The 13,931-nt window shown below is 40.8% G+C and overlaps 1 protein-coding gene across 1 annotated transcript in view; it reads left to right on the forward strand.

Annotated features, from left to right (window-relative positions):
* The window catches only part of PLXDC2 (plexin domain containing 2), a 393,218-nt gene that overhangs the window by 173,087 nt on the left and 206,200 nt on the right, over positions 1–13,931 (forward strand). Inside the window, exon 2 of the mRNA XM_037890821.2 lies at positions 11,941–12,152. Within this exon, the coding sequence (XP_037746749.1) occupies positions 11,941–12,152 (212 nt within the window). The remainder of the gene's footprint in view (positions 1–11,940; positions 12,153–13,931) is intronic.

The raw sequence follows: 13,931 nt of genomic DNA on the forward strand, positions 1-13,931 counted from the left end.
AGTGAAGAACCCTCAGGAAGAGGTTTTACCCCATTCCTGGGCAGGCACTTGTTTTTATGCATAGTTTTGTGAGACACTTTAAGGGGGGAAAAACGAAACCCAACAGGCTGCCTTTCAAGTTATGAGTCTGATGTGAATGTGCTGTAGTGAGCTTCATTACATGTTAGTGTCTGATCTAGGCAAACGTTTTATAATCCAGTAATTGACTGGAAAAAAGTGTTTCTCAATATATGTACTAGTTTAAATAAGGTAAAGTTAGTATTAGCATTCTCTGGAAAGACCTCAGATCCAGACTGAGAAAATGAGAAGTGTGTATAAATAGAATATTAGATTGATAGTTCCGGTTTTTGTAATGGGTCAGTTTTGGTTTTTTCCGTCAAACACATAGAATGACATCCATGGTTTAATTTTAACTGCATGGTAGCAATGTTTTGATTGAAAAGACACAAATTAACATAACTTTTTTGCCATTATTACTACAACTAATAATAAAAAATCCATCTGATCTAAAACGTGTTAATTTTCTGCTTTTCTGTGCTGTGCTCTGATAATTCACAAGAAAAGACAGATTAAAACAGTAGCCAATCTCTGTAAAACTGTGAATTGCGAGATGGGAGACAAAATGTAAAATTATTTTGAGAATATTACTGACATGCTTTCTTCTGACTTTATATGCAAAGGTCATCCATCATAAACTGTACTCTTGAATGTCTGGGGGACCAACAGTATCAGAAAAGTCCTTTGTGCCACTGGGGAAATGCATATGAAATCTCGTTGTGTGGAATGCAAGCATTCATGTAGACCAGTTGTACATTGTGGACCAGATAAAGGACAACTGGAAGTACAATTTCTAGGGGAAAGTACAACTCTATTGAGCACAACAAAAAAATTTGATTTTCCCTATTCAGGCTGAGATTAGTTAATTCAGTAGTACTGTTAACCACCCCTAGATTCTAGAATGCAAATCTGATCTCTCTGTATGCTAGGAGAGAGGGAGAGGGAAGTGGGGACAGAAGGCGGAAGCTGCCCTCTTCAACAATATTGATTATTTAATGAGTATTTAATTTAATGGGGGGTCAGTTAACTACTCCTTGTTCTCTCTAGTTTTGTCTGAATTTGTTTTAGTCTTTCTCTTTCTTATGGTAGACTCTTTCGTCCAAGGAAATAGTTTAGCGGAATCATACAGTTGTATGTAGAGCTTCCCTCATGCTGCCAAAGACCAGTAATTTGTGAGGTGAAGAAGAGGATGTAATAGATTCACAGCAGTTTGAAACAGATTAAATCTATAACAAAGGAAGAGTAAGCCTCTCTGTTGGAATGTTTCTTTTGACTAATTGTTTTGTATTAAGACTAGAGGTCCCGTTCCTGTATCAGGTAATGGGCTTATATTGCAGTAAGGGAGATTTAGGTTAGGTATTAGGAAAAACTTCCTAACTTCTCAGGGTAGTTAAGCATTGGAATAAATTGCCTACAGACATTGTAGAATCCCCAGCATTGGAAGTTTTTAAGAACAGATTAGACAAACACCTGTCAGGGATGGTCTAGATCAAGGGTTCTCAAAACAAATTTTTTGGTGGCTCAGAGCGCGGCCACCAACTCTTGCTGGTGGCTGCTCTGACAATTTTTCCTAAAATACGTAATTAACTTTAGGAAAAACAAATAAATATGCACATATACATGTCCCAATCATTGTAACTTATTTATGTAGGATTTTTTTTTTTTTTTTGCAGACACAGTACTAAAAATATTATGTAGTTGTCTCTATTATTTGCTGGGCCTAAACAGAATAGAAACACAAATACAGTGCTCTGAACATTCTTGTCCTTTTTCTTATGTCTTTTGCTTTTTTGATTTGTTTTTTTTAAGACATGTCACCCGCCACACAAGGGCTGAAGCCTGACAAGTGGCCCAGGGAAGGTAGGGAACTCACTGGCTGTCTGTTTCTCCAGCTTTTGGCTCACCAGAGGTGGGCAGGGCCCAACCACTGCTGGTGCCTTTGGGGAGGGGGCTGCTGCTTTGCCTCCTGCCCCCAGTCACCATCCAGGAGGCTGTGGCCACAAGAAAAGTCCCTGGTCGCCACATGAATTTGAGAAACGCTGGTCTAGCTAATACTTAGTCCTGCCTCAGTGGTGGGGACTGTACTAGATAACCTATCAAGGTCCCTTCATTTCCTTGATTCTATGATCAGTAATAGTAGCTGAAAGGCACTGTGGCGTGTTTTTGCGTTTTTATCATATATGGTAGCTAAGTTTATTGGAGCTTTTCTTTTGTAAACAAAGGTTAAACTAGAATCATTGCAGTCTTCTTTCTCTGTGGGTTCACAAAATGATTTTTTAACCTCAACACAGAAATTAGTGTGTAATAAAAAAATTACACTACCCATCATCAATGTAATTATTATTCTATTTTTACTGTGCCAACAGGGTGCCAAGTACATTACAGCCAAAACAAAAATAACAAGCAAAGATAAGTCTCTGCTCTAGAGTGCTTCCAATCTAAGGGCTGGTACAGTGAGATGTTATATGCCTTCAATTCACGTTGGCTCCAGCACCTCCTAGAATGAGGCATTGCTTTCAAATGTCTGTTGTGGAAACAGGAAGTGAAACATATGCAATACGATATGATAAAATAATAACTCATTGTCCTCATCCCTCCTTAAAACTTTCCTTTGTCATGAGGCCTACAAAATACTTGGCAGCGGTTAGGCCACTGGTGTGCTGACACTACTCATTATCAGGATGACCACTATTGTCTCATTGTTTCCAGGTCGGCCCTCATCTGTCAGTATCCACTTGTTGTACATTGTCTTATGCTTAGAGTATCAGCTCATTGGGGCAGAGACTGTCTCTTTGTTTTGTGTTTATACAGCACCTAGCACAATTTGGTACTGGTCCATGATTAAAGCTCCTAGGTAAATGGTCATACAAATTATAAATAATAAAGCAGGGCCAGTTATGAATATATGCTGTGCTCAGTTAGGGACTATGTTAAATGATTTTGTTGATGTAATTGGAGATATGAAGGCTAACTGGGATTTGACGTTATTTCAGCCAACATTATATAAGTTTGTGGCAGTCAAAGGCTAAAATATTACTACTGTAAATGCCTAAACCCATTTTAATTTACTAATACTATTTTCAGGGACAAATTGAAACATAAAATTTTATTACAATAGTTTACTCTAGACAAGAAACACACTGTAATGGTCATATTAGTGATGAAGATGAGGTTCTGGAAACCCTGACTCAAATGTGTTCATTGGGACCTAACTGATGTGACTTTAAAATTACTTATGGTGCATGGATTCAACTTGCGAAGGACAAAAAGTCTGAATGTATGTCACTGATTTTATAACTGCAAAGTAGCACATATTATAATTGGCAGTAACTTTGTATTAGACATGAATCTTAGTTGACATTTACTTTATTTCTGCAGAAATTGCTTAAATAGATAGGATATATTTGTAAAAGGTACGAGTAGATACAGTAGTATTAAAAAGATGAGAACTGGCTGCATAAAGTTCTATAGAAGGCCTTAAGAACATGTACTATCCACTGGGTTGCCATTAAGAAGTCAGTCTTTACCAACATCAGACACACATAATAGATGACACAACACTATTATTTGCTATTTTAAGCTTAAGGCAATAACTGTGTTAGCTCTGATTATCATAATCCTACCTTATCATGAGGTACCCTAGTGGGATAACAGTTAATTGTTGATAAACAGTGACTTAACGCTGATCACTGCATGGACTCAGTCCTCCTCCCTTGAAAGGCAATGGGGGTTCTGATATTGAATTTAGTGGGAGCAGGAACAAGCATTGCTTTGCTCAACCAGGCAATAAATAACTCCCTCTGACTCACATGAATTCAGAATTTCTCTAAACCGCAAAGAGAGTCACACAAAGGGACAGAAAAATTGCATGGGGGGAGTATGAATAAGATGAGGAAAAATTAAAAAAGGCAAGGAATTCCCAACTGGAATTCCAGTACTGAGACTCATAGCAGTTCTATTCTATAATAGCTGAGTGGAATCATGCTGTGTATTGGTACTGTAGTTCATGAATCCTTAAATCTGAATTTTCATGTTTTATAATAGATGTAGTATTGTACCTCTCAAAATGTCCCTGATTTGTGAGGGATGTCGCTCATTTTTGTCTCAAACATATCTATATTCCCCAGAAATTCGGTATCCCCTCCCTTTCATGGCTTAAAAAAACCAGCAGAAACATGTACATCAGAAATTTAAAAAATCACGAAACTAATCTTATTAAAAATACTTAAAGGATTGCATCCACAGAATTTTCTATTTCTTGCATGAATAATTTCTTCTGTCTTATATTTGGTCTTTCTGACTTTTGAGCCCTGTCAAGTTGAGAAGTAGGATTTTATATCTCATAAACAGACTTTTTAATACTGTTTTTGAGGTATGAATTGTCATACTGTTTCGAGTGGTTCACGACCGTTAGTGCCAACGTCAGGGCAGACTGTCAAAAAGAAGGGCAGACACCCTAAACTGGTGGAATGTTCTATAATCAAATCAAATCAAACCAACCCAGTAACAAATGAACTCCTGAAGCACTATATACCAGTCTTAGCAGAAAGTTGCAGACAGTCCCTTTGGACTCTGCAGCCTAGCTTGCCGCCCAGGCAAGATGGACTTAGTGATAAATGGTCACCTACACCATAGATCACAAAATATTTAGGTTGCTCCCAGTCCAAAAGACTAATCACTTACCCCAGGTCAAGTGCACCATAGATCTCTCACCAAAGACAACACTTGTAGCCAATCCTATAATAAACTAACTAAAGGTTTATTAACTAGAAAAAAGAAATGAGAGAGTTATTTACAAGGGTAAAGCGGGAAAACATACACACAAATGAGATACAGTCTTAGGTTCCAAAAGATTATAGTAGCTGCTATAATATGCAAAGGTTTATATGTCCTTTAGGGCTAACCGTGCTTGGAAATCTTCATCCCTCAGAGTTCAAGCAGCATAGGGAAAACAATTTGTCCTTAACAGGGATTTTTATTCACTTCCCGCAGAATTCAGGCTGTGATGGGACGAGGGCTTGTGTATGTTCCCTCTTTAGAAGTGTGGGGGAGTCAATCAACAATCTTTTATCCACTGATGTTCCACAATGGCTTTTCTAGTATCTATAGGCTTTCTTTTGTTGGGGAGGAGATAACACCTCTTTTGGTAAATCGGGTTGCCAACCTTCCAGGATTGGCCTGGAGTCTCCTGGAATTGGCATTGATCTCCCGGTGAGGACTGAAAGCAATCCAGGAGATTTTAATAGGATATTTTAAGAAAATGACATTATGTCATTTTGGGAAAAAAAATCTCCCAGAATAACTTCAGTAAGAGCTGGCAACTCTAGTGGTAAACTAATATTTCATACTTGGTAACGCTTTTCCCCTGATTCTGGGAGTTTACAGTCTTAGCAAACATTTTTATAGTTGTGGCACCTTAGAGACTAACCAATTTATTTGAGCATAAGCTTTCGTGAGCTACAGCTCACTTCATCGGATGCATAAATTGGTTAGTCTCTAAGGTGCCACAAGTACTCCTTTTCTTTTTGCGAATACAGACTAACACGGCTGCTACTCTGAAACCTATTTTTATAGTTACAGAGCAAACACTTAAACACTACCTTATAACATGGGATACAGATATTCTGAGTAAGATTAATACACATGCAGCATCCTACAAGCATTTTATAAAATCTAAACACATTCTTATAACTAGGGTTGCCAACTTTCTGATTGCCAAAAACTGAACACCCTTGCCCTTCCCTCTGCCATGCCCCTTCCCCAAGGCCCTGCCCCTGCCCCGCCCTTTCTCCGAGGCCATGCCCCCTGCTCACTCCACCCCCCCTTCCTCCGTCGCTCGCTCTCCCCCACCCTCACTCGCTCATTTTCGCTGGGCTGGGGAAGGGGGTTGGGGTGCAGGAGAGGGTGAAGGCTCTGGCTGGGAGTGCAGGCTCTGGGGTGGGGCTGAGGATGAGGGGTTTGGGTGTGGGAGGGGGCTCCAGGCTAGGGCAGGGGGTTGGGGTGTGGGACAGGGTCAGGGCTCCGTCTTGGGGTGTGGGATCCAGAGTGGGGTCAGAAATGAGGGATTTGGAGTGTGGGAGGGGTCTCCGGGCTGGGGCAGGGGGTTGGGGTGCAGAAGGGGGTGTGGGCTCCAGAAGGGAGCCCCCTGGGTGGGGCTGGGGTTGAGGGGCTTGGGGTGCAAGGGCTCCAGGCTGGGGCCAAGGGGTTCAGGGTGCAGGAGGGGGCTTAGGGCTGGGGCAGGAAGGTTGGGGTGAGGGGTGCAGGCTCTGGGTGGCACTTAACACAGATGGCTCAAGTGGTCAGCATATCCCTGCAGCCCATAGGCACAGAGCCAGCCAGGCAGTGCTTCCCCCACAGCTCCTGTTGGCCGGGAACCATGGCCAACGAGAGCTGTGGGGGTGACATCTGCAGGCGTGGGCAGCGCATGGAGCTGCCTGGCTGCCCCTGCACATAGGGGCCGCAGGGACATGTCGCCGCTTCTGGGAGCCACGCAGAGCCAGGGCAGGCAGGGAGCATGCCTTTTAGCCCCGCTGAGCCGCCAGCCGGACTTTTAGTGGCCCCGTCAGCAGTGCTGACCATAGCCACCAGGGTCCCCTTCTGACCTGACGTTCCAGTTGAAAACCAGACAGCTGGCAACCCTACTTATAACTCTAATATCTATTTTGATAATACTAACATACAAGCAAGCCAAACTGGCTTCCGGCTATGCATGTCAGTGTTAGTGAGGGCCTTGGCATGAGCTGGCACCTAATTTGCCAGACCTGCATTCCATTTGAATTGAATTACGTATTCCTCTGCAGGCTAATTGGGTGAAAACACTGAGATTTAAATGGTAACAGTAGAACACTTTGTTACATTTCCTGTAAACCGCTGTTCTTTGCATCAGCGATCCATTAGCTGCGTTCACAAAAAAAGGTGAAATAGCTTTAACCTGGGAAAGAGCTGCATTTCTAGGGCTCTGCACATTTATTTTTCTTGAGTTGTCTGACTTCAGAAGTTAGAAGACACTATCACTGATCTAACTGATTTCCATCAGTGATTAATTAACTTTACATTTACATATAGTGGATAGAAAGCAATCAATCTATTCAGCCGACTTCAAGAAAGTGATGCTGTGTTTCATTTCCTCAAGATTGGAGATTCATGAAGGGGAAGCTGTTTTGCTGATTTGGTTAGAAAGGGCCCTTAATAATTTTTCGCTGTTGCTTTTAGAACAAACAGTACAATAATTTGGTGGACTTTATTACATATAGAAATGTGATACAGCAATAGTTAGAGACAGTAATAAGTACAGTCAGGGGCTGAGAAAACTCCATAGTATAGCTCTGCTATTTCACCTCAGACTTAACCTGCAATATCCCTACTCTGCCAATCCTGGATCAATCATGTTGAATTCTGCAGTAGTTTTGTAATGTGAACAAACAGCCTTTACAGGTGAAGTTGAGAGATTGCAAGACTGACTTCATGCTTAAGGTTATAGCTACACACACAATTGTATTGCTTCAACTATCCTGGCAGAGCTAGAGACTGGACACAGTTATATTGGTATGTACTGTTGGCCTTATATCTGTATAGCTTATTCTTGTAAGGGAAGAATAATAAGCTATACCTGTGGAAGGCCCCTTTGTGTCATAATAACTGTGTCCACACTAGGGCTGTTTGTACACTAGGAGTGCTTTACTGGTATAGAAATACTAGTATACTATATTGGCATTGCACTTGTAGTACCGCTATAATAAACCCACCCCCCACAAGCAAAACAAGTTATACCGGTAAAAGTGCAGCTTTACCAATATAACATGTCTACACTAGGGCTTCTACTGGCATGACTGCATTGGTCAGGGATCACAGTTCTTCACACCTCTGACTGATACAGCTATGGTGGCAGAAATCTGTAGTGTAGCCCTGAGCTAGGAGTAGCACCAATTTTACTATTTAAGTAGAAAATCATAGCCCTAACCAAAATAATTAAATCTGTATAAAAACTGTGCAAACCAGGCCTAACCTATGTTTGAACGTTGACTTTCAAATAGGAAACTGTACATTTACCTACTGCACTATCTGGTCTATGAAAAAGGGCCATACTAAGTTCAATTGTTATATTAGTAACCTGATGTAATTGTACTGAATGTGATTTTTGACACAGTGTAATTATGGGTGGGTGGGTGTACTTACCCCTGCTTTTCTCTCCAGGAGCCTGTTATCAAATATGGATGCTTACAAATATAGTAACTTGGTATTTTCAATCATACTGTCACTGATTTGTATTGCAGGCACTAAACACATCTTTGATTGAATCTGTTGTGTTTGTCATATTTGTCAGCACTGTGTGACCTGAGGCCCTATTATCCCTTAACATTTTGATGAGCTTCTCTAAGGTGAAGCAGGTAGGGTAGCTTTGAATGGATTTGTGACTGGCAGTTGATAAAGCTTTCTGAGGGAATGGGTCAGTTCAGCGACTGAGCGGTCTCTCTGTCTCTGGCAGCTGATTGCTAGATAAAACAAGGATATCTGAAGCAGTTTATTGAAAAGTGTTTTAGGCTTTTCAGAAAACACAGTGCCTAAAAGAAACACAGTGACTAAAAGAAAGCAATGGGATTAGTTGGTTTCTGGAGATGACTAAGGCCTGAGACTATTTATTCTGCTTTAAGAATGGTCATTAAAGGTCAGATTCTTTCAGGAGCTGATCACCTTCCGCTCACATTAATTTCCAGGGAGATGAGGGTGATCAAACAGTTTGGAGGATGAGCTCAGTACCTTATTGGCTAGTGTCCCAAAATAGTCTATACAACAGCCTGAAGTCTGTCATAACATTTGTCACTATTGCAACTGACTCTGCTCTGTAAGGAGTGATGGCTGGTAGATCCATCCCCATCCCCAATTTCCTTACATGCAAAAATACAGGGATTCCTTATTACTCATTTAACCTTTTGAATGCTAGTTTTCTGTTCACTTCCTCTAACGTGTCAGCAGGAAGATTACCTATTACCTATTAGGGCTTTGGAAATGCCATTTTGCTTGAGTCGCTGCAAGGGAAAAAGGTGATAAAAACTATTTGACTAGTTATTTATTTTTCAGCATCTGAAAATTCTTTCCTCACCTTTATCTCTACTGTACCTCTTCCCTTGATGACCCTTATGGATCCTGCCCCTTTAACCAGATGGAGGGTCACTACTGAGTATTCAGAGACCTTTCGTCTCCCTGGGAGGCTGGATACACTGTTCCCACAGCACTCCCACCTTCATGTTCCATGGGGGACGATACTGGGGATAAGGGTCAAATTTGATCCGCTGCATGGCAATGCAGAGTACTGTTGCTTCTGATGGTGTGTAGAGATAAAATATGACCCAAGTGTTGGGGACTGTGATTCTCCTACTCCTATATCCTGCCTCCTGATCCTCATGAATCCTACCATCATATCAGATATTTCAGAGGAATATGAAAAAACACCCCACATTGCACTCGGTCAATTATGCAATGCCATGCAAATACAAATATTATGTAACCAAGCCAAATGTTGGGTCCAGTTCTGCAAAGCCTTACTTGGCTGAGTCATCCTTATTCATAAAATAAAGGTTTTGCAGCATTGGGTAAATATTTTGTTTCTTTGTAGTGTTAATATGATAGTGACAATGTCTAATGGATTAAGCATGTGATTGGGAATCAGAAACTCCTGAGTTCTAGTCCAGCTTCTCTATGGGCATGAATTGTGCCTTAATTTATGTTTGTAAAGTACCATGTAATTTTACACCACTATTACATTATATTTTAATAAATCATAAAGCTTCTTTGCCAGTTCTTCCATCCAGAAAATGGGGATAATGTTACTTACCTACCACACATTGGTTTTCTAAAGATTAATTACTTAATATCAATACAGGCCTTTGAAGACATACAGCAAAATATAAATGCTAAGTATTGCTATATAAATTAAATACAGTTATTGTGAATTAACAAATGCATTTTTTTATTGTCTGTTGAGTTAAGCAAAGTGGAAATTGCTCAAGAGTTTTTGATGGTGGTGTTTTTGTTCACAGCAAGAGAATAAGTTTACTTGTAAAGCCCAAAAGGACGGGGATAAAACACATGTCATGAGACTACATATTTGTGCTAAGGGCATTGTCAATCTCCGTAAACTTCACACAACATTAGCATTCATCACTAGTCACACAGTAAGCAATATTTGTTTTCTATGCTGAAACAGATATTATGGGGAAGTCTGCTGTCTTTAATACTTACAGTAACTCCTCACTTAACGTTGTAGTTATGTTCCTGAAAAATGCAACTTCAAGCGAAATGATGTTAAGCGAATCCAATTTCCCCATAAGAATTAATGTAAATGGGGAGGGTTAGGTTCCAGGAAAATATTTTCACCAGACAAAATACTTTATTATATATATACATACACAGTATAAGTTTTAAACAAACAATTTAATATTGTACTCCACAATGATGATTGTGAAGCTTGGTTGAGGTGGTGAAGTCAGAGGGTGGAAGAGGGTGGGATATTTCCCAGGGAATGTGTTACTACTAAATGATGAACTAAAATAGCTGACCCCTCAAGGGTTAACACATTTTTGTTAATGTAGCCTCATACACTACAAGGCAGCACAAATGGAGGGAGGGGAGACAGCGTGGCAGACAGAGACTCTCACCTGTGTGTGTGAGAGAGAGAGATGTGCATTGCCCCTTTAAGTATGCTGATCCCACTCTAAGTACATTGCCTTTTTAAGTAGATCAGCAAGTTGAGACAGCCTCTGCTGTCAGCAAGCTCCCTCTGTCCTGAGCCCTGTCGTGTTTCCCCCCACTCTGCGGAGATGGGGAAAGTGGGAGGCAGGAGCAGGAGGGAGGGGGACACCCTGACATTAGCTCCGCTCTCCCCCCACCCTTGTACAGCAAGTAGGAGGCTCCCGGGAGCAGCTCCAAGGCAGAGGGCAGGAGCAGCACATGGCAGTGGGGGGAGGGACAGCTGAACTGCCCGGACATTGACAGCCTGCTGGACGGCTGCTGCACAGGGAACTTAGGGGAGCAGGGAGCTGATAGGGGGGCTGCCGGTCCACCCTGGTTCCAAGCCCCCACCAGCTGGCTGCAACGGGCTGCTCTTCCTGCAAGCAGTGGACAAAGCAGGCGGCTGCCAAATGACATTATAAGGGAGCATTGCGCAACTTTAAACGAGCATGTTCCCTAATTGATCAGCAATGAAACAATGTTAACCGGATGACTTTACATGAGGAGTTACCGTTTAAAATTGCCACCCATCACCATAGCATCTGAATGCCTTCCACATAAAATCAGCAGCAATAGTGAAGTCGTTAGTGGACATGAATGCCTGGTTCCTCTTCCCCTTTGGGGATAAAACTCTGCCTGGGGTATTTTTTTTATTGGGTGGTTGGTTTTGTTTGTTTCAGATTTTTGGTTTGGTTTGAGGAGAGATGGTACTTGGGTAGATGGAGGTGTCAACATGGAGAATGTCAATCTCTCTGTCATGGAAAGGCTTTTCTTAAACCATGAAATAGACAGGGATGAAAACAACAGTGCTCTGTAGAATTTAGTAAGGATCTACAAAAATCGCTCAAATCTTTTGAATTTGATAAAATTATATTCTCTCTGTAGATTTTTAAAAATCATTTTATAGCATTCATTCAGATATATAGTATAGTATTAAATTAAACAGGATGGTTTAAAGAACGTATAGAAAGATTATCAACTTTGATTTGATTTTATAAGACTCTTACGTAAGAAATAATCAGACCTTATAATTATTAGCACTATTACTTTTATGATCAATAAAACAAAGTGATTGGCTGTGATAGCTGCTTGGATCCCAACTGATAAATAACCATCTGTCCCCTACATTATTATTATTTTTCTTTTGTCAAACAGGTGTGTTTTATGAAGTTGTTCAGAGCTCCCCTCGAGTGGAGGAAAACGTACAAGTGGATTCGCATCTATACAGTCACAGGTGGAAAAGGCACTCAGAGTCTCTCAAATCAGTCGATACTAACAGAGCCAGCATGGGGCAGGATTCCTCAGAGCCTGGGGGCTTCACAGACCTACTACTTGACGAGGGACATGACAACACCACACAGATTGAGGTAGAGATTCGTTCCACGTTCGAAGTTTATTTAGTTTGTGAACTACACTGTTAGTGGTGGTATGAATCAAAGTTCCAGAACCCTACAAAATGTTTTTAAAAGCTAAGAGATGAGTTCAGTGCATTTAAACTTTGATGACTGAGGCTAGCCTAATGGCTTCACAGTTTATGTAACATGTTATCATGTGGGCTCCAGTTTCTGTTCTCCAGTTGCTAGGCTTGGAGAGTCTGGGAGGGAGTGACACTTGTGACTCTTGGGGAAAGAGGTGGTTTCTCCCATTGTACTGGTCATTTCAAGATGGAGGCTGTCGGTCTCCTTGCCGTACAAGACAGGGGAGGCTTTTTGGCATCATTAGGAGTTCTTGCTGGAGGACCTGAAAAGGAAAAGAGAAGGAAGCAACTTATTATTAATTATTTGTATTACTGTTGTACCTAGGAGTCCTAGTCATGGACCAGGACCCCATTGTGGTAGGTGCTGTACATACACAGGACAAAAAGATAGTCCCTGCCCTAAAGAGCTTAGAATCTAAGTATAAAACAAAAGAAAACAGATGGACACGGAGACCCTGATGGGGGATTATGAGGAAATAATGAGACAATATCGGTTGGCGTGATAGGTCTCAGTGCACCAGCAACCTAATTGTCAATTGGCAAAGGAGAGTTTTAAGGAGGGTTTTGAAGGAAGATAATTAGATAGCGTTGTGGATGCTTAGAGGATATTTTTTACAAGCCGTGAGGGGCAGCATGAAAGAAAGCATGAAGGTCACCCTTCATAAAAGCCTTGGTAAAATCCTTAGTTTTGTGCCATATCCTCTGGTCTTTTGGTGACTCAGAACGTGGGTGTGGAAGGGGTAAGTACCCAAGAAAATTGGCAAGTAGTTGGGGAAATACCAAGTTACCAAGGAGATGAGCAGCCCCCCCCCCCTTCAATCCCAAACCTTCCCACAAAGGTACCCTCCCAAAACATTAATATGTGGAGCCTTGCATGGGAAATGCTGGGACATACTTTCTCACATTTAGGACTTGATTCATAGCACATTGAAGTCAATGGAAAGATTCCCCGTTGACCTCAGTAGACTATGGATCCTTAGAGCTGTGACTGTTGTGTGAATGTGTGAATATCAGAATATAAACTTAAACTTTGATTATTTGCTCAGGAGCCTGAAGGGACAGATTTTCCTCTCATTCACACCTTTGTAAATCTTGATGAACTCTATTGACATCAGTGGAGTTACTCCCATATTACACCTGTATAACTGAGAGCAGAATTTGACGCTAAGTATTTTTGAGGTTCTTCTCTCTGATTGGTTGGTGACAAGTAACTGAATATTTTTTGGAGTTGAGCTATTTTTCTGTGGTAATTTGGAAATCCACTATCTGATTAGATTTTGTGTTTATAGATGGACAGTAAGTAAAGACTTCAGTGCTGATTGACTTGATGTTTTAAAAACAGTAATTACTTGTTGTTTGCTTAAATGATGGAAAGTACTCTATATTCTTGAAGCAGAATACATTTTGGAATAAATAATTATTTAATCTAAATCCTATACAATTCTACTCTCTATATTTTGCTTCCAGAACAACAGTACCATTTAAATCTTAATTCTAGGAGAACTTATTCTTGAATGAACAAAACAACTTTCAGTTTTTGTGGCACATCTATTTTAATTGTATTATTTATTGTTCTTATTATTTAATAATTATTTTGGCTAAAGAACAACAAATACAAGGAACGCAAAGCCATCTGTGGAGTCAGTAGTGTTTCAGTGAAAAATGATAA

This window comes from Chelonia mydas, chromosome 2 (assembly GCF_015237465.2).
Source record: "Chelonia mydas isolate rCheMyd1 chromosome 2, rCheMyd1.pri.v2, whole genome shotgun sequence".
Classification (NCBI taxonomy): domain Eukaryota; kingdom Metazoa; phylum Chordata; order Testudines; family Cheloniidae; genus Chelonia; species Chelonia mydas.